At 43.3% G+C, this 26,988-nt stretch overlaps 1 protein-coding gene across 3 annotated transcripts; it reads left to right on the top strand.

Annotated features, from left to right (window-relative positions):
* Positions 1 to 2,029: 2,029 nt before the first annotated feature.
* Positions 2,030 to 26,988, top strand: lins1 (lines homolog 1). 3 transcript variants are annotated; one of them, XM_079496995.1, is made up of 10 exons: positions 2,030 to 2,344; positions 2,387 to 2,697; positions 5,511 to 5,600; positions 6,925 to 7,066; positions 18,703 to 18,850; positions 19,253 to 19,494; positions 20,531 to 20,752; positions 22,617 to 22,863; positions 25,369 to 25,600; positions 26,133 to 26,988. In XM_079496995.1, exons 1-10 carry the CDS (start codon positions 2,227 to 2,229, stop codon positions 26,772 to 26,774), a joined length of 2,394 nt encoding a protein of 797 aa, XP_079353121.1. In that variant the 5' UTR covers positions 2,030 to 2,226; the 3' UTR covers positions 26,775 to 26,988. The 3 variants fall into 3 exon arrangements, with proteins under 3 accessions (XP_079353121.1, XP_079353120.1, XP_079353119.1); XM_079496994.1 differs by having other exon boundaries at positions 2,030 to 2,697; positions 25,372 to 25,600; XM_079496993.1 differs by having other exon boundaries at positions 2,030 to 2,697.

The following is a 26,988-nucleotide window of genomic DNA, read 5'->3' as shown; positions in this document are numbered from 1 at the left end:
ATCGTTATTGGATCGGTCTCAAAATTATCCATGCAGATTATTTTTCACAGATATTGATGACACAATAATAATGTGATCGTCAATGGCTCTGTCACTTTTGTTTTGAGTAGGCCCTATTTCTAGGCAGCATAATTATAATCCGTAAATCGGTCAGAATCGGTATCGGCAGATATGACCCTGCATATAATGGGAGATCGGTCATAATTTCATAATCGTGCACCCCTAATTATGACAACATGGCTAAGCCACCAAGTGAAACCAAGCACGCTGGCATCACACTTGGTCGGTGTTGTTGTAATCTCTAAAGTACTGGACCCTCGTCTGGTTTTGACAGACAGGTAGTGTGTGCAGGCTGGGTGGTGTGTGATAATCCGGTTGAAGTATTCCTTCGGTACGGCGACTGCGGCGGCGGCGGGCCCGGGAGAACAATAACGCGACACGAGACAGTATCACGCTAAAGGTTCACAAAGTTTATTACACAACAGGGAACATATATAGTGCTGGATCATAATGACGTGACAACAAGATATAAGACATAGAAACGTGACATGATAATGACTACTGCAGCAAGGCTGACCTTGCTGGCGCTGAGATGTCTCTTGTAGCCTATCCATAAAGTAGGCCACAGTACAGGCAGTACACAATCCATACCAAGTACACTGTATCTCAAGTTCAAGTACTTAGATGTACATGGGCAACTCATGATTATAACATAACAGGTGTAAAAAAAGAAAATCGCAGATCTTTTTTTTCACCGTGCGACACCGTCCGTCGTGCGGTGCGTGCGACAGAGCACACGTCAGGCTGGAGAGTCGTCCAGGCCGGAGGGCTCCATGAGTGAAGTCCCACGGCTGCCATCGCCATCCTGCCTGGGGCAGTGTGTGTGTGTGTGTGTGTGTGTGGCTGATGAAGTGAACAGAGACAGTATAATGTCAGCCTCGACACCTCATAAATCTCCCCTTGCATCTGCTGCTGCTGCAGCACGCACGCACGCGCACGCACACGCGTGTGTGCACACAGATACACAAACACAGACAGTCAGACACGAGGTGACGAGAAAGCAAGCATGCGGTGCTAACTGCGTTGGGGTCCATAATAGCGCTCCTCCCACTCAGCAGCATCATCTCAGTGTTGCCATGTCGGTGTATTATAAGCAACTTTGGGCTTACTTTTCTGTAAAGTAGCTTGCAAATTTGGTATGCGGGTTGTGGTTTTGTGGGTCTTGTTTCTAAAGTGCAGTTGTTTATTTGGGCTTGTTTCTTAATGTCGTTTAAACCATAGATATATATAAACACTAGATAGCTCACCCGCGCTGTTGGCCAATGGAGAGCGACGTCGTTACGTGGCGGCCATCTTACCTCGGGACACATAACATTGTGTCTATGGGGCATGTACTCTTAACTGACCATAACTTGCTCAATTTTCAACCGATTTTCAAACGGTTTGGTTTGTTATAAACGTTAGAGACGTCCGCATACTTATATGCTTTTATACGACGTTCATATAAAAAACATAAATTAAGCAGATAAGCGTCCTGAATCATAGCCACGTTGACAACGTTTGTAATAAACCAACCCGTTTGTAAATCCGTCAAGATTTGAGCGAGTTATGACTGTTTCTGTTTGAGCTGCCATTGAACACACTGTACTGTATCCCCGAAGTAAGATGGCTGCCGGGTGAACGACGTCAGAAACTCCGCCTTGAGCCATCTAGTGTTTATATATATCTATGGTTTAAACCAGTGATTCTCTACATTTTCATGTCAAGGACCTCCACAATAATGTATTTGTCCAAATATATATGTCTAAAAATATATATTTGCCAGGAATCCCCATACAAGATTTGTGGTTGTTGTTAAAATGTTTCAAAGAATATTCCACATGTTGTTACTATTTGTTTCCCATGATCGTTTTGAAAATAGCACAACGCTTGTTGTAGATTTGCTATTTTCCAATAGACGTGTCAGTCAGGCTTCTTTTGGGCTTGTTTTCATGGACCTTGGTTGCTTGTTTCTCTCACACAATCTGGCAACACTGGTGGCTCTCCCGTCAATACGGAAGGAAGGAAGAGAAGCATGCTTGTTTTGTTGTTGTCTCAACTCACTCTGCTGTTTATGAGCGCACAGTTTAATTAACATTCAAAGGACGGGACACGGGAGTCAGGAGTGGTGGTGCAAGGCAAGCTCTCTGGTGTGTGTGGATCTGTATATTTGCGGAGTTGTAAAAAATGGATTATAGCAGAATAGTGGATTCACTAACCGACGGCTACAACGGTCTGATCACCGGGGCAGAGAAACCCTGCCAAGGTGCTGCTGGGGAGCTGGGGGCAGAGAAGCCCTGCCAAGGTGCTGGGGAGCTGATCATGGGGAGAGAGAAACCCTGCCAAGGTGCTGGAGAGCTGATCATGGGGGGAGACTCAGAGAAACCCTGCCAAGGTGCTGGGGAGCTGGCATCTGTGATCACCTGCAGTGTGAGTGCAGGACTGCTGTTGTTGTCTGATGATGCTGATTATGTGCAAGAAGAGAGAGATTCTAGTGTTTTTTGCCAATTGGAGTTGGCATGTGTTAGTTTGACACTGGTTGAGAAGATCAGCTCCAAACTGATGACGTCTCAAAGCAGCATGATGGCTCCACAGGCACACTACCTCTGGGAGGTCTGGAGAGAGCTGTTCCAACGACACGATCTCATGTCCAAACTGGTGAGTGTGCAAGAAATATCTCACATCATAGGCCACGATAGGGCTGTGTTAAGGAAATTATGAGGTCCCATCATTGGCAATCAGCAGAGGGAGGTGAAGGCATGACACAGCATCAAGGAGTCCGGCATATTGTCAATCATCGTTCTTTATTCGTTCCGATCATCTCAGTACAGCAGAATGGTAGCATGGTTGCTCATCGTAGTACAGTCAAAAGTGAGTGTCACCCCGTTCCCTCCCCAAGTTGTTCCTTTCCCTCCCCTTTATTTCCCAACCACACACCCCCAAATTGACAGTCAGTGACAGGTGTTTTATTCAAATACAACAGGACATGGATAGATAATAACAGGTGGTCTCACTACATCTCCGTTTATGGTCGGAGTTAAGCAAGCAGGAAACAACATGCTATTCTCATCCAAGCTAAGATGAGAGAGCACACCACTAGCAACACCTTTGTTGACAATGGTCTTCGTGAGCATGGGAACTCCAGCTGTCAGATTTGACAGCTGTATTGGTAGTCTCCTTTTTGCTCTGACAGGAATAGTTATCCCAATGTATATTTGCTGACATGGTGTTTTACAGTAGGATGGAAAGATGAGATCTATTTGGCAATAGTAACACCTTCTGCCTGGCTTGGAAACTAATTCAGCTGTCAGGTGACAGCTGTCGGTCAGTCCGAATGCGTATTTGTGATAGTCCATCCTATTTGACTGAATGGAAAACAAGGTACTACTTATATATTTAATAGTTATAATTGACATTCTAAAATTGCCACTACAGCTGTCTGTCACGATTACACATTTTAAGTTGACGCACAAATAATTCCGATTAACAATATAAATTGGAACATTATGAGCAGAAATTACATTTCTGTTTGCGTTTTAGGTTTCGTAATAAGTAAGTGCACAGGGAAGATGACAAATATACCAAGAAATTATTGGTATATTAAACAAAAAGAAAATAAATAAATAGCGGAAATAGCTGATCTACCAGCTTACAACGCATCACAAAGTGACGTGCTGTAAGCTTGTAGATCTGTATGTATGTCGGTGTATTCCACCGACCAATAAGGGACCACCGTTCTTGGTGAAGTAACTAAGGTACGTTTTTTAAGGTTGGTATAAGGTCAATAACGGGTCTAAATGATTAGCTGCCAGAGAGCTCTAAGACTCAGAGCAGCAGTCGTACCCAGACAGACAGCAGAGAGCTCTAAGACTCAGAGCAGCAGTCGTACCCAGACAGACAGTAGAGAGCTCCAGACTCAGAGCAGCAGTCGTACCCATACAGACAGCAGAGAGCTCCAGGACTCAGAGCAGCAGTCATACCCAGACAGAAAGCAGATAGCTCTAGGACTCTGAGCAGTAGTCATACCCAGACAGCAGAGTGCTCTAGGACGCAGAGCAGCAGTCGTACCCAGACAGCAGAGAGCTCTAGACTCAGAGCAGCAGTCATGCCCAGACAGTAGAGAGCTCTAGGACTCAGAGCAGCAGTCGTACCCAGACAGCAGAGAGCTCTAGACTCAGAGCAGCAGTCGTGCCCAGACAGTAGAGAGCTCTAGGACTCAGAGCAGCAGAGAGCTCTAGACTCAGAGCAGCAGTCATACCCAGACAGTAGAGAGCTCTAGACTCAGAGCAGCAGTCGTACCCAGACAGTAGAGAGGTCTAGACTCAGAGCAGCAGTCGTACCCAGACAGTAGAGAGGTCTAGACTCAGAGCAGCAGTCGTACCCAGACAGTAGAGAGGTCTAGACTCAGAGCAGCAGTCGTACCCAGACAGTAGAGAGCTCTAGACTCAGAGCAGCAGTCGTACCCAGACAGTAGAGAGGTCTAGACTCAGAGCAGCAGTCGTACCCAGACAGTAGAGAGGTCTAGACTCAGAGCAGCAGTCGTACCCAGACAGCAGAGAGGTCTAGACTCAGAGCAGCAGTCGTACCCAGACAGTAGAGAGGTCTAGACTCAGAGCAGCAGTCGTACCCAGACAGTAGAGAGGTCTAGACTCAGAGCAGCAGTCGTACCCAGACAGACAGCAGAGAGCTCTAGGACTCAGAGCAGCAGTCGTACCCATACAGACAGCAGAGAGCTCTAGGACTCAGAGCAGCAGTCGTACCCAGACAGACAGCAGATAGCTCTAGGACTCAGAGAAGCAGTCGTACCCAGACCATACTTGTAGTCGATCCTGGCTGAAACGGGGAGCCAGTGCAGTGTGAAGAGGATGGGTGTTATGTGGTCATGTCTACGGACTCTCATTCGGACCCTGGCAGCGCTGTTCTGCATGTACTGCAGCTTCTGAACACTTGACAGGAATCCCAATGAAGAGATCTACAAGCTCACAAGGCTATAAGCTTGTAGCGCTGTGAGCTTGTATATCGGACATTTGGTGTACTCTATCCCTTAAATTAAGACCTTGGCCTTCAAGCCTTTAAACGCAGAGCTCACAGATATCTCCTGAACACCCCTCACACTGACTGTTGAGCTGCAGTGAACCATTTGATTGGCCAATGGATATGTATTTACTTGGCTATTGTTCACAACTGCAAAAAAAACGGACTTTGTTTTATACTATGACGATAAGTGTTCCCTTATCATTATTGTTATTACTTTTTTTTGTTTTGCAGTATAGTTAATATCTGGTCTATGACCTCAGCTAAGTTGGTTAATCACACTTTATATTGTGGAGGATTTCAGTATCTTATTTATTTATTTTACTAATCACATGTGATGGCAGAAGCAGACACCCCGACTCATAAAAAACACTTGATGATAATCTGGAGTAAAATGTTTTATGTATTTTTGGTGCAATCCCGCCTTTGGCCTCTAGGTTCAGTGTTTCCATGCTGAAGACAGGATGCTATCTCACCTGGCTGCGAAGAGCGCATCGACATCTGTCATCTGTCAACTTCACTACTTTGTAAGTATTAAAACTTCACTACTTCACTACTACTACGTTTTTAAAATATCACTGCGTCTCACTCCCATCTCAGAAATCACTTGTAAATAAAAATCACACCCGTGTGAACTGAGCGGTGCAGGCTGTTTGTGTACTGTACTGTACTGTACTGTACTGTACTGTACTGTACTGTACTGTACTGTACTGTACTGTACTGTACTGTACCGTACTGTACCGTACCGTACCGTACCGTACTTTACTGTGCTATTGTTATAGTTATAGTGGTCAGTGTGTGATATAATAATAAACCACTAAACAACATATGAATTACTTGTGATTGTGTTTCTGTACATGATTCTAACTACGACCCACAGATATCTCCTGAGACCCAATAGTCAATCAATCAAACCACCGTCAAAAAATAAAGGAAACTGATGGATCTTTTTCACTTCCTTCTAGTTCCTGGTGCTTGTAGAAAGGAGTTCTGGCAACCTCCCATTACAAAAAAAAGGTGTATTTTGCTAATATATTTTGTCTACCAAACTCTTATCATAAATGTTCATAGGTGTTCAATGTTTCTTCATAATGTCTTCTTTGTACAAAGGATTTCCTCTTCTCCCTTCCCAGGATGCAGTTAAGCCATTCTGGGCGCGAACCCCTCGGCGCGAAGCTCATAGTGCGCCACCGAGTGGCGCGCTACGAGCTTGTAGGTCTGCTATTTTTGAAAAATCGTGAAAATGTGGCACAAATCTTTGAATTATTATATTCTTTCAGAGTGAACGTTTTTAACTCAAATCTTTGTTTCTGGGAGGTCCCTGGAACAACATATTTTCAGACGGGGGTCGGCGGCCAAATACATATATTTTTGGGGGTTATTGATATGAAACAGTTTGAGAACCACTGACATATTAGAAACATGGGTTTTTCAGATAACTCAGCATTTAGAAGACATATTTGTAGAATCGTTCCCAGGTCAAAATGGGTTAATCCGGTGTGGTCCTCTTCTCCTTTCCCAGGATGCAGTTAATCCGGTGTGACTCCTCTTCTCCCTTCCCAGGATGCAGTTAATCCGTTGTGACTCCTCTTCTCCCTTCCCAGGATGCAGTTAATCCGGTGTGACTCCTCTTCTCCCTTCCCAGGATGCAGTTAATCCGGTGTGACTCCTCTTCTCCCTTCCCAGGATGCAGTTAATCCGTTGTGACTCCTCTTCTCCCGTCCCAGGATGCAGTTAATCCGTTGTGACTCCTCTTCTCCCTTCCCAGGATGCAGTTAATCCGGTGTGACTCCTCTTCTCCTTTCCCAGGATGCAGTTTAATCCGGTGTGACTCCTCTTCTCCTTTCCCAGGATGCAGTCAATCCGGTGTGGCAGCAGAAATGTGTGGAGGCGTTCCAGAGTCCCTGTCCCTGTGCTGAACTGGACGCCTGCATCTGGTCACTCACCAACGTCTTGAAGACACTTCTCAAGGCATCCGAGGAAAGGAAAACAGGTTTGGTGTTTTAACAAAACCCTAATATGCCCTAATAATTATTATTTTCATACTTTCCCATAGTCTCTAGCTCACAGTTAACACTTCCTGTGTCCAAGACGTCCACAGACGTCCTGGGAATTACCGCTATGCGGTGCCCAGGACGTCTGTGGACGTCTTTGAAAATAAAATGTTTATTTATTTATTTTTTGTGATTTTTATAAAAAATTACAGAAAAATTACAAAAATAACATTGGGCACCCTGGGTCACTATTTTGAAACAACATATTAACAACATATAACTAACTCTTTACTAAGTCTTCACTAACAATTTACAATTTAGGCATTTATCAGACGCTCATGAATCATACGTAAGCTACGAACACAACAACATATATCTATATAATGAAACTATGCATATACACTCTATTGTGCTATGTCTACATAAAATGCTTTCTAAGTTATAAGTTGAGCCTTTACATTCGCCTGGTAGGTCATTGGGCTATAGGGCGAGTGCTAAAGCAAGTGCTATGGCTAAGATGGAGTCTGAAGAGTGGGTGGGTTTTCAGACTAACCACAGTTTTGGAGCCAGAAGAGAAGAGTTTGGGACGTGTGGAGTGTTGTCCCGGCGTTTTTAATCAAGGTACTTCCAGCTTCCCTGCGTTGGCTGATCTGAGTGCGCGGGAGGGTTTGTAGGGTTCGATCAGACTTGCAAGATATGGGGATGCCTTTGGTTGCTTTGAATGCCAGCATCAGAGTTTTGTATTCTGTGCGGGCAGCGACCAGGAGCCAATGGAGGGAGCAGAGAAGCGGGGAGACTGTTGGTGTGAGAATGTTGGCTGGTTGAACACCAAGCGAGCTGCGGCATTTTGGCATTACTAACAAACTCCTGAGACATTTCTAACCCTAGAACTCAACACTAAACACGGGTGATTTTCACCGGCCGAGTGTGACGCGTGTGACGCGGGTCAAAAAACGAACCGGGGCAATTTTAAAGCAGTCACGCAACGCATCGTAGGCAGTGGAGCCACCCTTCATTGATTAAAAAGGGAACATTCCCTGACGGTGACGGAGACGCAACGCTGACACGTCCAGTGGAGCCCCGGCGTAAGGTGGGTCTTTCAGTACCTTCATGATGCTCAGTGACATCATAATGTTGCTGATGTCTGAGGTGCCTTCATTCACCATGCAAATGGGAACGGTGGCTCAGACTTGAGCCTTGACATAATGTGCAGTCAATAGAAAAATTAACTTCAACCTGTCATAATATAGTCTTGTGGAACAAATAGTTAACCCTAGAACACTAAACACGGGTGATTTTCACCCGGACTATTATATTTTTGTAATTTTCATGATGTTGCTGATGTCTGAGTAGAGGTGGTCTTTCAGTACATTCATGATGCTCAGTGACATCATAGAAGGTAGGCTTGTTTCCCTGCCCACATCCATGTTTTTGAGGGGCGCTAGCCCCTCCTATACAGGTTTAATGTTTGTTTTTAGTTCAATGTTTGTTTTAAAAACGCCATTGACAATGAAGGGAAACTGTACGTCATATTGTCCCTCATTACATCATATTGTCTCTTTATTGTCAATGGCATTTAATGTTTGTGTTGGCACCGTTTGTTTTACATCACCATTACCTAATGGTGATGTAAAACAATCAATCAACATTAGTTGACTTTTATATATAAATATATTAGACTTTAATATATTAGCGCCCCTCACTTCACACAGGTGTGATTTTTTTTCTAGAGGCAGGTGTTCGGGTGAATTTCACCCGTGTTTAGTGATTTTATTTTATTTGATTTCTTCACTGGACCATTCTCACATGTCTTAGGAATGGGTGGACCAAAAGAGAAGTTCCCAAATGTTCACAGATTTTGCCCCCCTATGATAGGGCCCCCCCAGATATAGTTTTTTAGTTTTTTAGTGAAAAGCCATGATGAAATATTAAAGAAGACCTCAAGTTGCCATGTATTGCTGTACTTCAATATATTTTGATGAAAATATTTTTATGGAATATTTTACATTGGGTAAATATACCCGTTTTTAGTGATGGTGTAACAAAACTGTTCTAGGGTTAATAAAATGCAAATCTGAGCAATACAAATAGTTTTCACTCATAAGATCTTTGACTAATTGGAGCAGATATCACTATATTACGGTGTAGTTAGTTCCCTCATGAGCAACAATATGCAGCTTTCTCATTAGGTTGAAGTTTTGAATTATTTCCACAGGCTGTCATGCATCAAGCTACATCGAGAGGGCCAACCCATTCAATGCACGTGCACATTCACAGATTGTGAATGTTGTGAGCTTAGACTTGCAATTATGTTACTTGCCACACTTAACATTATCAGTGCCATAGAGGCAGGACTCTGGAGAACTGTATTCAACGGCTTATGCTCCATGAAAAGGAGCGATAGCATAAGTAAGTAAGTAAGTAATAGAGGCATAGAAGACTTGTTGGATAGACAATTAGGAACCCAACCGGTAAAAGAAAAATCACACCCGTGTGAATTGAAGGGCACTCTTATCATCATACATCATATATCATCGCATTCCCGCCAATCAGAATTTGTGTCCTCACCTTCGTCTTCAATGTTTGTGTTACGCAATGTTTTGCGTAACATTGTCCATTCATTGTCAATGGCATTTTATGTTTGTGTAGGACAAAGTATGTGTTTACACACACACTAAAAGCTGGACATAGGAGGCCCCTCAAAAAGAGAAACAGGAACTTGGTTCCGTTCGCTCCTCCCCTTTCTTAGTCCACCTCCTCCCAGGTGTCGATGTCTTTATTCCTACTAACAACAACACTACATGTTTAAGGCTGGTGCTGAAAGATTATTACAAGAATAAATTGTGAGCCTTCAAAATGCACAGGCAAAGTGTCCTGGCAGAAGACAAGTTAAAATACTTAATTGGATGTCAATATTGTCAGTACATGGATACACTCCGCCTCCTCTATGTGTTAGCTCAGTTAACCTCTTTGGTGAATAAATTAATACAAATAATTTCTTAGTGTTTGACAGCTTTTTATTAACAAAATAATTGTCAACAAACAGTACAATTGAAGGTCTTTTATTGCTTTTATTGCTCCTATTAATCTATTATAGGAGCAAAAATGAGACTGCTAAGAGTTATCTGGTAATGTGTGTTTAACATGCTCTAAACTTTAGAGCATGTTAAGGCGTGGCCAATTGGCCATTGGCGTGGCCAATGCTGTTTAGCTAGTTTGACTGGCCAAACATCATCAACATCATCGGCCACACCTCCAGGTCTTAAGTTATACGACTGTCTGTCTTTAACCCATTTTGGGCGGGAACCCCTTTTGGTGTTAGCATTATGTTGTGCTTTAGCTATTGAAAAGGTGGCGCGCTACGAGCTTGTAGGTCTGCACACTGTTTCTCTGCTCCCGGGAAAATTATTTATTTGTTTGAACAAATAAATAAACAAACAAACAAATTAAAAAAAATCCTGGGAGCTTCAAATCAGTGTGCGGACATCCCTATAATATGTGGCTGTACAGCATCTTGTTTCGTCCTGCACAAATCTGATAAAGCACACACCACAAACCATCTCTCGACTTTGAATGTTTATTACGAAATAATAAGTTAAAATAAATACAATGAAAGAAAAACATCTAGCAATTAATTTTAGGCCTGACCTCAAAATTTAAAATAAATCTTCTAAATCCTCCAGTTTTCTGAAATATTTTCACGACTTTTCAAAATTAGCAGACCTACAAGCTCGTAGCGCGCCACTCGGTGGCGCGCTATGAGCTTGTAGATCTGCTATTTTTCAATAGCTAAATTACAACATAATGTTTAAAACACCAAAAGGGGTTCCCGCCCAAAATGGGTTAAGGATAGTCACTGTTACCTGAGACAACCCCAACATTAATATAAACCACAGCTTGCATAATGGTACACTAAATAGTATTGATTGATTGATTGATTGAAGAATTTATTAACAGTTTGCAGAATTACAGTACATTTCAAGCACAAACTCAATACAAAGGCTGTTAACTGTGAGTGGACGACCCAATTAAGCATTACACTTGTTTCCAATAGGGTCCACCATGTTCAAATCATCAAAACATTTAGAGACGTACAAATAGACACTTCTATAGACAGAACAGGAATTCATCATAAAGGAGGTAAAAAGGGAAAAGAAATATATACAGTGAGGGGAAAAAAAGGGGGGGGGGCGGGGGGGGGGGGGGATTCAGATTTTACGGGGGCCAGTTTCGAATTGCAGCCATCCGTAGGTGCCCTTTGAGAGCGGTTTTGAAGGAGTCAAGGGATTCGCATGTCTTAATGACAGTTGGTAGGGCGTTCCACATTTTGGTGGCAAACCACCGATTGACATTGCATTTGCTATATAAAACTACAGGCGGATCACTAAAATCAGCAAGGCTCCCGTTAAAACTCCTCAAAATGTACTATAGTATTCTAGTATATGTACTGTATGTTGTTCAGGACGCACTAAACCATAGAGTAGCCATTATATGTACAAGCCACTGCTGTCCATTCCAATGTTCTGCTGTTTGTCGATCACCACGAGTTAATGTGCAGGGAGAGAACATGCAATATATAGCATTTCTGTGAAACGCCAAGCAAATCTGTCCTGGCCAATTGTCCATCAAATCACACCAGAGGTGCTGCATCCTTGGCAGCCTCAGCTCACCTCTTGCTTTCAGTGGTCTCTGTTTGACCTGAACTGCCCTGCCACAGTGGCTACTTGGAAACTTTTACTGCAGCCAGTGCTCCTGATCCTGGCCCTGGGTCCTTGCATATTTAATGAAACTTCCCAGAAACCCTGTACCCATAACTATCCATGGGCTACACACATATGAGAGCCAGAAGGACATGCTATTATGTTATGGCATCTTCCCTATAGCCCTAATAAAGCAGCGATGGAAGAAGTATTCTTGAATTGGATAGCAACAAAATAATTCATAAGTCATGTTTGGAACAAAACAAACGTGGCACAATTCCCATTTTAGCCACATGGGCTAACATGTCACATAGTCGTTTAACCATCCTGGGGACTTCACCTTCCTCCTTGGGTAGGGTGCCTTCCTGTTGGGCCTTTGTGGCTTCGGTTGAGCAGGTGAGACTGGCAATGACGAGTATAGCTTCCTGCCCATGTATAGCCTCCTGCCCATCCGGATTTTGGCGCGGATCCTGGTGTGACCGCGTAATCCAGCAAGGCTGTCAGTGGTTTTCCTCAAGAGGCTCTGGACTGTTTCCAACGCTCTCTCTGCCTCACCACCTCTCTGCATACCACTGTATGTCATGTGTTTTACGCCATAGTCCGTGGCAAATGAGGAGAAGGAGCCTGCCGAAAACTGAGGGGCAAAAATCAATGTTATTACATGTCCAGCAAGACATTATTGAAATATATTAATAACCCCTGCTGATGTGGTTAGCTGTTTTAACGAATTCAGTACACAAAAAATAGTTGGTGTGTGTGTGTGTGTGTGTGTGTGTGTGTGTGTGTGTGTGTGTGTGTGTGTGTGTGTGTGTGTGTGTGTGTGTGTGTGTGTGTGTGTGTGTGTGTGTGTGTGTGTGTGTGTGTGTGTGTGTGTGTGTGTGTGTGTGTGTGTGTGTGTGTGTGTCACAGTGCGTGTGTGTCACAGTGCGTGTGTGCGTGCGTGTGTGCGGTCGGTCTTACCAGCGAGGGCAGTGCAACCTGCAGGCCCTTTGGCGTGTCAGGAGATCCTTCAGGAAGTGGCTGATGGGAGTCACAGGAGGTATCAGTAAATGTCAGTGGGAGTGGTTTGTGCTGATTTGACCTCTGACACCAGAAGCTCATGCTGATGAGGGTCTCTGCCGCCTCCAGATCACGGTACTCAAAGCTACCATCGATACCACTAGTGTAGCATGCTGGGGTGTGCTGATCCATGGTCACAATCAGCCTGGAGTCCATGTGGTCAGCCTACAACACAAGAGCATATGGATGTAATTTAGAATCCACAATTGTATGCTGTATGCATGTAAAAGAAACTCTTATCCAGAGCAACTTTCAGCAAGTCAGCATGAACTCAAACCAACAACAATGTAAATAGTCACTTATTAGTTTCAGTGCAAAGAGAAAGGTGTAGTTCTTCAATGAAACTATAGGAGTAAGAAAGGTAGGCCTACTATATCAATAGTTGTCTCCACCAGGCCGAAGGCATGGTGAGAGAGTATGTTTTGCACTCCGTCCGTGTGTGTGTCCGTCCGTGTGTGTGTGTGTGTGTCCGTCCGTGTGTCCTTCCGTCCGTCCGTTACCAGCTAATCTCCGGCACCGTTAACCCGGTCGATGCCAAACTTTGCACACACACTCCCTAGATGCCAACGATGAACCTCTGCCCCGCATTTTCCAGAACGGCCTGTTATAGCGCCACCATGAGGCAGCTTTTCACATTTGTTACCTAAAACTGCACCGATCTGCGTGAAACGTTGCATGCACACTCCCTAGAGGCCAAGGACAAACCTTTGACCTGCATTTTCCGCATCTGCCTTTTATAGCGCCACCAGGAGGCCGACTTTTGTAAAACACATTTTTGGATATTACTCCTCCAGATTCTGTCCAAAAATCTCACAAATCGTTACACAGTATCTCTATGGTCATGTGCTCAAGTCGGATCTGTCCGATATTTCATATTCCACCCTAATTGGCTATAATTGCCTTTCACAGTTTGCAAGATTGCCCCGTTTTGAACAAAAGCCTCAAATCATGAACACAGCATGCAATGTACGTGAAATCTTTCACACATTTTCTTACTAGGCTGAGGAATATATCCCACCCTTTTCACATTGGCCTGTTATAGCGCCACCAACAGGTTGATTTTTGCAAAACAGGTTGATTGGAACAAAATGCCTCAAATCATCCAATTGCAAAGGCAAACATGTTTATATTACTACTAAACATTTTGCCAAACATCTCACACAGTCCTATCCTCCTGGTGGAAACCTGTGCCCAGAAGGGCACTTTTTCTAGTTTATTATATTATACTGCTATAAATACTGCATGTTTTAGTTCTGAAGGAAACACAAGGAAATGTTTGCATTAACAGCGTTTTTGAACAAGATGGAAAAAAGGGTGGCACAACGTTTCCAAGCATATTAAACAAGTTTGATAGAAAACTCCTTAAGTATACACAGTAAACAATGTCTACTCCCAATTTAGAAAGAGATGGTGTAGCATCTTACCATGAGCTTTTCAAAGTGAACCTTTTGATGATCAAGTCACGTTAGTGAATGAGATAACAGCACAGAAAATGATCTCTGGATGATGGAACTCAACTTTAACCATGAACCTTTAAACCCACTGTAGGACCCCCCCCCCCCCCCTCCCCCCCAGATTGTCACGCCCACCTGATTGGACGGATGGCCAGGCTCTACAGCTATTAGAAGATAGATTAATGGCTGTATTTACATCTGCTATTCAGGTGATAATTAGTCAGGTATCTGCAAATCAAGTAAACAAGGCACCCATGACAAGTTTCACCCCCTTGCTTAAGTGCCACCTGGTGGACACCAGTTTTGGTCCTGGGTGCCACTATTCCCATTATAAATAAAATATATATTTTTTAATTCTATTGTGCATGTCATGTGCATGTCATCACCTGCACACCAGATTAGAGGAATTTTCAAAATATGGACTTTTTAAAAAAAGAAAAGAAAAGAAAAGAATACAAAAAAAAAAATCTCGTCTTCTCGTCACTGGCAATCAGTACATAATTAGATTCATCTCGTCTTCTCGTCCCTGGCACTTAAACAGTTTTAACACAAATGTAAAACTTAGAATCACAGTACTAGGGCCTATTATTTACCAAACATGCCAAACATTTAGTAAACACTTATCTTAACCATACGTCATTGACCTTCACAATTACACCTTTCTTGTCCTTCTACTTTGATATTTTACTTGTATTGTTAATCTTTAATTACATTAACACCTTGAATATCACTGATGGTATTAATCATTCATCAATTCACCCTTTTCACACTGTGTGATGTAGGCCTACTGTGTCATAGATTAATTATATGTATTATACTAATCTATTACACACATCTGATGATGAAGTAAAACGGTAAATGTATTGAATTCCTGGTTGATGAACGTAGGTGTTTTTATGTGGCAGTATTACGTTGTCCTGTCCACATTTTATTTAGGTTTTACAATGTATCACGTTGTAACACCTAAATAAAACAAACATTTTATCCTGTATATTTGACTGTCGCTGTTTCAGCGTTGCTGGCTTCAAACAGAAAGCCAGCTGTACATTGACTGCAGCAAACTAAACAGCCTTGGATAAGATATGAATCTTACCATGGGTTTGCTCTCTGCATTGCATTTTGTGATGAACCTGTCAGAGATTTGACATAATTTGGAGTCAATAACAAATACTTTGGCGCAAGGAGCAAATAATAATCAAATTTGAATCTGAGCAATACAAATTGTTTTTTTGCTGATAAGATCATGGGGAGGCAAAGTGTGGTCTTTGTTAGTCCCCGTTCCCCTCATGAGCAACACACAGCTCTCCACTGTTTGATTAAAGTTTTGAATCATTTCCACAGGGTGCACAGATCGAGGCATATGTTGTGTGGTGTGGTTTCAATTAAACTTTTAGCCTAAATTAGAAAGCTGGAAGCATCATGTCACAGTGGAAAATATAAAAAAAAAACTGTAGGCTACATAAAGGTATGGATACCGATCCTGAGCTAAAAACCTGGATTGCCCTGATACTGTAGTTCTAAGGCTCGTTGCAAATATTGAAACACAATCATCACCAGAGTGCAACTTAATAATTTAAAATAACATGGTAAAGCGGCTGACGCTTTATATATGAGGCAAAGTCATGTCTCTGGCCTCCTCATTTACTCTGTAATGTTCTGGAGCTGAAAACCCAAATCAAATCTGTTATTGTCTCCACCAGGCCGAAGGCATGGGGAGAGAGTATGTTTTGCACTCCGTCCGTGTGTGTGTGTGTGTGTCCGTCCTTCCGTCCGTCTGTTACCAGCTAATCTCCGGCACCGTTAACCCGGTCGATGCCAAACTTTGCACACACACTCCCTGGATGCCAACGATGAACCTCTGCCCCACATTTTCCAGAACGGCTTGTTATAGCGCCACCATGAGGCAGCTTTTCACATTTTTTACCTAAAACTGCACCGATCTGCGGGAAACGTTGCATGTACACTCCCTAGAGGCCAAGGACAAACCTTTGACCTGCATTTTCCGCATCTGCCTTTTATAGCGCCACCAGGAGGCTGACTTTTGTAAAACACATTTTTTGATATTACTCCTTCAGATTCTGTCCAAAAATCTCACAAATCGTTACACAGTATCTCTATAGTCATGTGCTCAAGTCGGATCTGTCTGATATTTCATATTCCATCCTAATTGGCTATAATTGGCTTTCATAGTTTGCAACATTGCCCCGTTTTGAACAAAAGCCTCAAATCATGAACGCAGCATGCAATTTACGTGAAATCTTTCACACAATTTCTTACTAGGCTGAGGAATATATCCCACCCTTTTCACATTGGCCTGTTATAGCGCCAACAACAGGTTGATTTTTGCAAAACACATTTTTGGAACAAAATGCCTCAAATCATCCAATTGCCATCAAAGGCGTATGAAGAAATGGCACCCTTTTCACATTGGCCTATTATAGCGCCACCAGGAGGCCACAACCTGACCTGCCCTGGTGGAGACCTGTGCCCCGAGGGGCACTTTTTCTAGTTTCATTCTAAAACGCTTCTCCACTTGCCAGACTCACAGACATGTTTTCCCTTCTTCTTTTAAGTGCCAAGTTGCCAACATCAAATATGAATTTGAAATATGTTTCAGGTACCGCTTATCTGGTCAAACAGACGGAATAATCCACAGACAGTGAAAGTGGTGCTCATGTCACCACGTGGTGCGTCTTAAATGAGCCATCAGCCACAGCAACAACAAATTGTTATAGCCAGTTAGTTATAGATTAGAAAGGTGCGCTCAGTAAAGTGTGAAGAGAGGTACTAGATTTTTCTCTCTACAGTTATTTATTTTTTGTCCCCCAAAGTTAAAGTATTTAAAACGTTGGTGGTAGATACATAAAGTAAAAATGTGCTTGGAAACATGACTTGATACTCAAATCACGGATCACTTTGAATGGGGAGCTTTCAACAATGAAGCCTATTGTCTGTATGTAGGATGAATGTAAATTAAATGACTAGACTATACTCTCATGTGAACCTACTCCCCCTCTCATGTGCAGTGAATAGACACAGTTTCTGCTGTCTCTGACTCTCTCTGCCCTTTTTGGTTTCAGCCATCATGGCCCATAGCACTGACCCTACCCCCTTAGATAGCACTTTTTAGACTTAGATAGCATTTGAAACAGACTTATAGCATGTCATGTAGACAGCACAATAATTGCATTGTATGTAGTCATAGCACTTCATAGGACATATGTATAGCATAGTATAGCATATATGTATAGTTTATATGTATAGTGTCATTACATGTTCTAGTTACGTTCTTAGCTTATGCATGTTTCAGGATAAATGCATTTTTATACAGGTATATGTGATGTATTCCCATGCTTTTTTGTTCTTGCTTAATGTAAATCGCTCTGGATTAAGAGCGTCTGCTAAATGCCTAAATTGTAAATTGTAGCCTATAGCATTGTTTTAGACAAGGAATTAAAATTGACAATTGAAAACAACAATTATATGAAGGCAATACATTGTTTTATAATAGAAATTACCACAAATCCATGACAGGGAATGTCAATTCAATGCATGAATGCAATGTCACTTTGTCGCCCAAGCACAATCATTATAAAGTGAACAAGAACCAACCCTGTTAAATAATTAATCTTATGCATGGACTGCTCTTTAACCCATTCTGGGCGGGAACCCCTTTTGGTGTTAGCATTATGTTATGCTTTAGCTATTGAAAAATAGCAGATCTACAAGCTCATAGCGCGCCACCGAGTGGCGCGCTACGAGCTTGTAGGTCTGCTATTTTTGAAAAATCGAAGAACGACTGACATAGAAACATAGCTTTTTCAGAAAACTGTCAGGATGTAGAAGACATTTTTAGAATCTGATCTCAGGTCAAAAACACATTTTGTACATTTGATATTGATGTGTCTTTCACTGTCTTTTGATTATTGGTCTTTGTGCACTGTGATGATCCACTGTCACTGTATATTGTACTGACTGACTTGATGTGGATCAACTGAATGTATACAGTCACGTGTTCAAGACGGATCTGTCAGATATTTCATATTCCATCCAAATTGGCTAACATTGGCTTTCAAAGTTTGCAGGATTGGCCCGTTTTGAACAAAAAGCCTCAAATCATGAACGCAGCGTGCAATTTACGTGAAATCTTTCACAGACTTTCCTACTAGGCTGATGAATATATCCCACCCTTTTCACATTGGCATGTTATAGCGCCACCAATAGGTGGACTTTTGCAAAACACAACATTTTGGAACAAAATGCCTCAAATCATCCAATTGCCATCCAAGGTGTAAGAAGAAATGGCACCTTTTTCACATTGGCCTATTATAGCGCCACCAGGAGGCCACAACCTGATCTGCCCTGGTGGAGACCTGTGACCCGAGGGGCACTTCTTCTAGTTATTATTATTATTACTTCCAGAAAAGCTACTGGTGGCGTTCGACCCGGCCCTGGGTGCTCTGTTCTCAAAGCTTCTCCCAGAAGACGAGGAGGGGGAACGCAGCGCGGCGCACCGTGGGGGAACCGTATGCATCTTCCTGGACCTTCTGGAGGTGCTCACTGCGTCCAGGTCAGTGGTGTAAAGCAGTGGTTCCCAAAGTGGGGTCCGGGGACCCCCAGGGGTCCTTGAGGGAGTTCCAGGGGGTCCCCAGCTAAATGATAGTTAGGAACCAAATGGACCCTTATGGGTCTGTAACTCTGAGAGTGTACAAATGGAACCAAATGGACCCGTCTCAGAGTTAAATTAATATTATTTTTACAATACAAATTGGGGTCTCAGAGATGGAAATGCCATTAAATGGGGGTCCGTGAAATTTAAATGGTTGAGAATCACTGCAAAAAATGGAGGTCCTTGGCATATATTTTCAAATGGGGGTCCGTGGGCTAATGAGTGTCATTTTGGGGGTCATTGACGTGAAAAAGTTTGGGAACCACACTGTACATAAAAACAACCCTTTTCCCACTGCTCCAGGTCCATACGTGGAGCCAGCGAGCCTCTACCCTGTCAGAGACTGGTCCACGGTCGCACCGCGGCGCTCCTGAGGCTCGTCGACTCACCCGGGGACTATTTTGTGAAGAAGCGTGCGCTGCTGCTCCTGAAGAGAGCCGTGCTGCAGAGAGCTGGAGAGGACATGATGGCGCTGGGAGCGCTGACATCATCATCATCATCATCATCATCATCCACCGGGGTCAAAGGTCAACAGCTCTGCCAAGGTTAGAATAGTTTGGGGTTTTTCATTGTAGTTTAGTTTTAGTTTTGAGGTTTTGTCAGGTGAAACCTGACATAATAACAGCTCATGAAATGTGTCAGTTTCTGAGGCATTCATTGATTCTTTTTTTTTCTTTTTTTTTATGTCATGTGAAAGCAGGGAATCATAGCTTGAAATTGACATACTGGTTGTTCAGTTTTACCCACCAGTTCTGGAGATATGGCTTATAGAGTAATCTGTCTTGCAGAGAAAACAGCGAGTTGAGAAAACACTTCACTTCTGTGGACTCTGACATAGCTACATGAACCCATTCTGGGCGGGAACCCCTTTTGGTGTTCTAACCCTTCTGGACGGGAACCCCTCTTGGGGTTCTGTGCAGTATGTAGTACAGTACAGACCTACGTTTTTTAGAAAACTTAGATCAGGATTTAGAAGCGTTTTTAGAATCGGCCTCAGTCCAAAATGGGTTAAGCATTTATTTCATATTTACATGTCGATTTCAGCTCTGACATTTATTTCAGACATGCTCTAGTATGTGAAGAGTCTGCCTGTGCTATTAACTCATTTTGGATTTTGGTTTTTCTCCTCTTTCCACCATGACTGTCTCTGTATCAAATATAGTCACCAATGTCTAATGTCACCAATGTCTAGTAATCAATGGGATTACCGCCTAAGCCAATGGGAGACTGACCCCATACTCTGAAACGCCGCCTAAGACAATGGGAGTCTGACCCCATACTCTGAAACGCCGCTGAAACGCTGCCAGCCAATCGTGTAGTAGCAACCCAGTCATGATTTTTCCTTGTTTTAATACATTTTTAGATGCTTAGTTTTAGTTTAGTTTTCATTAGTTTTAGTGTTTTTCAATTTGTTTTACTGGTAGTTAGTTTTGTAAACAGGCAATACAGCTTCATTTAGTTATAATTTTCTTATAGTTTTTATTTAGTTCAGTTAACGAAAATGTTTTAAATGATTTAGTTTTGGTTAACTATAACGTTGACCTCGCTGGTTAACTGTAATGACCTTTGCCCTCTGCACAGACATGACCTCACTGGCGGAGGGCGTGTTGCGAGCCGTGGACGGCGGTTGGCTTCGGCGTCTTCCGGTCACGGAGGCGTCGTCTTCCTTCGGAGGGTCCCGCCGCAGGTTGCCTGGTGGTGGCGCTACAGAAGCTCAGCAACGTGACTACGTGATGTTGAGAGCCGTTAGCCTGATCCTCGTCAAGTCCCTGGAACTCACCATGCACTCCCATGCTGGCCCAGGTAATCAATTCATCAACCCCATTAAAGGGTCATTTCATCGCTGGAAGAAATTGTACTTAATCAATGTTAATAGTATTTGTAGTATATGAGAGTAGCACAATTTGAAATTTGCACCCTATGGCCAGAAACATAATGAAGCATGTGTGTTTGACTGGATTGCTGAATTCCTACAATGCCCATAATGCTTTGGTGCACTTCCCCTCCTTGTGGAGAGGGGGGAGGCTGCGTGGAGGTGTGACTTTGTAGTCCAGGAAGGAAGTGAGACTACATTTTCATGACAGGTTTTTGGTCATGACTAAAATATCTAAAATAACATATTACACACATAAAACACTGGAAAGTGTTTCTTGCGTCCTAAACATCACTAAAGTACTGGTTGCAAAAGGGGTGAAGTGGCCCTTTAAGACCTGAGGACCTGATTCTACAAATGTCTTCTAAAAACAGTTTTCTGAGAAATCGTGAAAATGTGGCACAAATCGTTGAATATTATATTATTTTTGAACTCAAATCTTTGCTTCTGGGGGATCCCTGGAACAACATATTTTCAGGGGCTCCGCAGCCAAATACAGATAATTCTGGGGGTCCTTGACATGAAAAAGGTTGAGCACCACAACTGTTTTTTAGAATCGGCCTGAGGTCTAAATAGGTTATTTCAGTTTGCTCAGCAGGGGGCAGTATTTCCATCCATCCAATGTTCTATTGATCTATATCCAGTATTTAACCCATTTAGACCTGAGACCAGATTCTACAAATGTCTTCTAAATCATCACAGATTTCTGAAAAAGCCTCCTCCTGGCACTTTCCCTTTTTATTTTTGTATGCTTTATTGTATTGCTCTATGCTGTGCTAAATAAAAAGATCACACCCATGTGAAGTGAGGGGCGCTAATATATTAAAGTCTAACTCATGTTGCTATGATTAGATGATGGTGAAAACAAACGGTGCCAACACAAACATTAAATTCTCTTCATTGTTAATGGAATTTAATGTTTGTGTTAGGGACAAGATGATGTAAATTGTCCCTTCATTGTCAATGGCATTTTTAAAACAAACATTGAACTAAAAACAAACTTTAATCCTATAGGAGGGGCTAGCGCCCCTCAAAAATCAAAAAAATAATAATCAATGGATGATGTATGATAATAAGAGCCCCCCTCACTTCACACGGGTGTGATTTCTTTTTAGGTGCGGACCACTGGGCCATAGTAGTAACTGAATTGGTGTGTCCCCAGCATAGAGTAATAAAAGGATAGAGACCGAACCGGACTGTTACTGTGGACGACACACTGATAAAGCACTACACTTGTTTACAACAGGGTCCACCTTTTTCAATTCATCAGAACATTTAGATTTTACGCGGTTCCAGTTTCGAATTGCAGCCGTCCGTAGGTGCCCTTTGAGAGCCAAGGGATTTGCATGTCTTAATAATAATAATAATAATAAAACTTTATTTGTATAGCACCTTTCATGACATGAAATGCAGCTCAAAGTGCTTTACAGAGCAATGGAGAAAAGAAAAGAAAAGCAAGGCATAAACTGCTCTAAAAAAAAACAGAGCAGTAATGCAATACAGTGAGGACATGAATAACAAAAAAATTAAAAGATCAATTAAAAGCAAGAGTGTAGAAGTGAGTCTTGAGCTGCGCTTTAAAAATGTCTACAGAGGCTGCCTGTCGAAGGTACAGTGGGAGTTTGTTACACGCCGTCGGCCCGTAGAAGCAAAACGCTGCTTCCCCGTATTTTTTTAGTTGCCATTTTAATGTCATTTTAATGACATTAAAATGTCATCCACATTTTGGTGGCATTTAGTCCCTTGTATGTGCCGAATGTGACTGTTGGTTTGTCCCCTCATGGTGTTTTTTAGGTGCTGACCACCTGGCCATGGAAGTGACCGCTGGGTACCGGCAGGAAGTGACCTCTGGGTACCAGCAGGCTCTGCTGGCTTTCCTCCGGGAACACCATGTCCCTCTGACGGAGCCGGGTCACCCTCCGGGGTCATGGGGTCACCCTCCGGGGTCATGGGGTCACCCGTGCTCCTGGCTCACCCAGGTGTTTGGAGAACAGGACGATGACCTGATGGAAGCGGCCAAATCTCTGCTTCTGATGTCCAGGTAGACCTGTCTGTCTGTCTGTCTGTCTGTCTGTCTGTCTGTCTGTCTGTCTGTCTGTCTGTCTGTCTGTCTGTCTGTCTGTCCGTCCGTCCGTCCGTCCGTCCGTCCGTCCGTCCGTCCGTCCGTCCGTCCGTCCGTCCGTCCGTCCGTCCGTCCGTCCGTCCGTCCCTCCCAAGATGATACTCGCAGTCATGTTTTTTCTGCACCCAGCAAGAGAACAACCGGTCAAGACACCACACACACCATCACGTCATCGTAACATCCGGTTACGGATATTTGGCTCTTCAAAATAAGGGTTGAAGGGGGGAAAACATTGGCAATGCGTGATAAATAAATACGTTAATCCCGGCGGGGGATATTAGGCATGTAACGATATATCGTATATCGATATATATCAATATTATATCCCGACGATATGTATCGATTTATTAAAAATCGATTTTCATCCCCCCCCCTGTAATCATATTCCATCATATTCACGTGCTTTTGGAGAGAAATGAGACAGACTCCATGCAGTCACTTTCAGTAGTAGAGGCCTGCAGAGGGGAGCTGTATGTGTCTGTGAGACTGTGACACAGGTGATGGTCAAATAGGTCTACATCTATCCTAAGATGCCATCAAAGAAAATAAGAAATGTTAACTCGAGCTAGGTTTAAACATGAAAGCATGTTTACAGTTGTTGCACAGAAATTAAGTAATTTTACATGAAAAGTAATGCTACTGAAAAATCGTATCGTGAACCTCTTATCGTGATACGTATCGTATCATGAGTTGAGTGTATCGTTGCATGCCTAGAAGATATATGAACCCAAATACTTGTAGTCATCAACCTGTTTCAGAGGAGTGTTGTTAAGTGTTTTTATAATGTGGTTATTGTTGGATTTGCATATATTTACGTATTCAGTTTTCGTCTCGTTGAGATAAAGACCAACACAGTTGGAGGCCTGCTCAAGAGAAAGGCATAAACATTATGCAAACGTACCGTACAAATGCATGGCAAACATTAAGCCTTAAGCAAAATGTATATACGCTATGGAAACTAATGTGTGTCTTTAGATTGTGGGGGTTCAGAGGTCAGAAGTCATCGATGTGTCCGTACAGGGGTCAGGGGTCATCAATATGTAGTATACTTTAACCTATTTAGACCGGAGGCCGATTATATAAAACAGTCTTCTACAGTTTTCTGAAAAACCTCATGTCAGTGGTGCTCAACCTTTTTCATGTCAAGGACCCCCAGAATTATCTGTATTTGGCTGCGGAGAAGCAAAGATATGAGTTAAAAATGTTTGCTGTGGAAGAATATATTCATTTTTGCAACACATTTTCAAGATTTTTTGTAGATCTGCCATTTTTCAATAGCTAAAGTATAATATAATGCTTAAAACAGTGGTTGGGACCCCTAGGGGTCCTTGAGGGAGTTCCAGGGGGTCCCCAGCTAAATGATAGTTTGGAACCAAATGGACCCTTATGGGTCTGTAACACTGACAACAATATAAATTGGGGTCCCAGAGATAGAAATGCCGCTGGGCGGCTGTACCTTAATGCATGTCAAACTGGGGGTCCGTGAAATGAAAACGGTTGAAAATGACTGCTAGAGCCGTACAAATGGGGGGTCCGCAGGCTGATAAATGTCAATTTGGGGGTCCTTGACATGAAAAAGTTTGGGAACCACTGGCTTAACCCATTTTGGGCGGGAACCCCTTTTGGTGTTTTAAAGCATTGTTATACTTTAGCTATTGAACAATAGCAGATCTACAAGCTCATAGCGCGCCACCGAGTGGCGCGCTACGAGCTTGTAGGTCTGCTATTTTTGAAAAATCGTATCAAATCGTATCAAATTGGCATAGTGTCTATTTTACGTCACGATGGCGTACGATGATAAGAGCGCCCCTCACTTCACACGGGTGTGATTTTTATTATTTTGCACACCATTATAATGTTCTTATTTGGATCAAAAAGACCCAGTTACTGAATGTCAGTCTCTCCAGGTTTTCTTCAGAATGTGTATGACACTGTCCGTGGCACAGACATGAATTTGGACAACAATGTCTACCATAAGCCAGCAGGGCGATGACCTCTGACCTGACCAGGACAGAGGAATAGATGAGGATATTAGCAGGACGCTAGGAAATCTAACAATGATAGTAATACAAATCACACCCGTGTGAAGTGAGGGGCGCCTCTTATCATCGTACATCATCATGACTTAACTATGTTTATCTGCTCAGACACATATGAGGTAAATTCTCCATTCATTGTCAATGGGACACTTTGTGTAGGACGAAAATAGCCGATTTGCTCGTCTACATATGATGTAAATTCTCAATGGCATTTAATGTTTGCGTTAAGGCAATAATCTACACTATAGCTGAATATAGGAGGGGCTAGCACCCCTCAGAAATTGTAATAACAAGCACTGAGCCCGTTTTTAGAAATGGGTTAAATTGGGTTTGTAAACACAAATGACAACATGAATTAATGTCTTTCCGTGTGTGTCTTTTGCAGCAGCAGCCGGTCCCCGGGGGCGTGTGACGCAGCCTCGGCCTCCAGCCACCAGGGGGAGCCACTGTGCGCCTCGGGCTCCAACCCTCACTGCCACTTCCTGCTGCTCCTGCTTGGCGTGTCGTTCGACCACAGCATCCTCCTGGACTTCCTGATCTCCACAGAGACCTGCTTCCTGGAGTACTGCGTTCGTTACCTGAAGCACCTGGCGGCCGACCGGGAGGGTTTCTTACAGGTAGGTTCATTACAACATTCAACCCATTTAGACCTGAGGACAATTCTACAAATGTATTCTAAATCCTGACAGTTTTCTGAAAAACCCATGTTTCTATGTCATTCGTTCTCAAACATTTTCATGTCAAAGGACCCCCAAAAATCTATGTATTTGGCCGCTGACCCCCATCTGAAAATATGTTGTTCCAGGGACTCCCCAGAAAAAAACGTTCACTCTGAAAGAATATATATTCAAAGATTTGCGCCACATTTTCACGATTTGCTATTTTTCAAAAGCTATAGTAGTAGCATAATATAACATAATGCTTGAAACACCAAAAGAGGTTCCCGGCTTGAATGCGTTAAACATTTACCTGAAGCACCTGTTGGCCGACCGGGAGGGATTCTTACAGGAATATTGTTGTGGATTTTCCATTATAGTTCAGTATAGTTTTTATTTACGTAGTTCAGTTAACAATTTTTTTTTGTTTTTTTCAATTGTAGTTTTCGTTATTTCGCTAGTTTTCGTTAACTATAATGACCTTTGCTCACAGGCGTGTCAAAGAGCGGAGGAGACCGGCGTGGACCCTGGAGGACGAGTGGAGAGTTGCAGCTCTGCTGCGTCCGTGCTGAGCCGCGAGGGCGCCGCCTGGCCGCTGGCTAGCAGCGCTGCTGCTGGCCCGAGTGTGGCCTCGGCGGGGGCACGGGGAGAGGTTCGACTGGTGGATTACGGCAGCTCTGAAGAGTCCGACACAGAGAGCGACATGGAGGTAGAAGAAGCTTCACAGCAGGAGGACGCCATCGGGACGTCGGGTGACGTGATGGAGGAGGTTGTCCGTGCCGGTAGCCTCGAGGGTGGCTGGAGTTTGAACTCCTCCTCCCACACGCACGTGCAAACAGAGCGCCGCTCGTCTGACGACGACGACGATTCGGCAGCACGGGCGGTGCAAACGACAGTGACTGCGACGACAGGGTCCGTGTTTGGGCAAAAGAAAGGACAGACGGGAGAAGAAACGGCGCGGCGGTCCAGACAGACCTTGCCGGTTCTCTCCAGAGCGCTCCTGTGTCTGTCGGAGCTCGGGAGGCTGGTGGCCAGGCTGCACGCCAAGAACCTTTTCCCGTACAACCCCACGTCGCTGCTGAGACTCCTGGAGCGCGCTGTCGAGACCCTGAGGACCTCAGCGTCGTCGAGATGATATTTTGTCCAAAAGTACAAATATATTCTAGTTAATTTGAAAAGTTTGAAAAGTTGATTTGACAAATTCTGTATGACATGCCCGAAATCCGGAACGCCAGATTGGGACTCATCCTCTTCATGATTGTTGATTGATACCAATATCAGCACAAAAGTCAAACAATGGTTATGCTTAATGCTAAATCGGTTTATCGGTCTGTGACTCTAATTGTCTA

The sequence above is a fragment of the Electrona antarctica genome (genome assembly GCF_951216825.1).
Source record: "Electrona antarctica genome assembly, chromosome: 3".
In the NCBI taxonomy this organism is placed as follows: Eukaryota; Metazoa; Chordata; class Actinopteri; order Myctophiformes; family Myctophidae; genus Electrona; species Electrona antarctica.
The sequence above is the reverse complement of the archived record's forward strand: the minus strand, read 5'-3'. Positions and strand labels throughout refer to the sequence as shown.

What these genes read in the sequence shown, in the direction of transcription:
- lins1 (XM_079496993.1), top strand. Translation starts at nt 2,227, where the DNA reads ATGGATTATAGCAGAATAGTGGATTCACTAACCGACGGCTACAACGGT. An exon ending in ATCCGAGGAAAGGAAAACAG is followed by an intron (nt 7,067 to 18,702) that starts GTTTGGTGTTTT and finishes TATTACTTCCAG; the next exon opens with AAAAGCTACTGGTGGCGTTC. An exon ending in GAGGTGCTCACTGCGTCCAG is followed by an intron (nt 18,851 to 19,252) that starts GTCAGTGGTGTA and finishes CCACTGCTCCAG; the next exon opens with GTCCATACGTGGAGCCAGCG.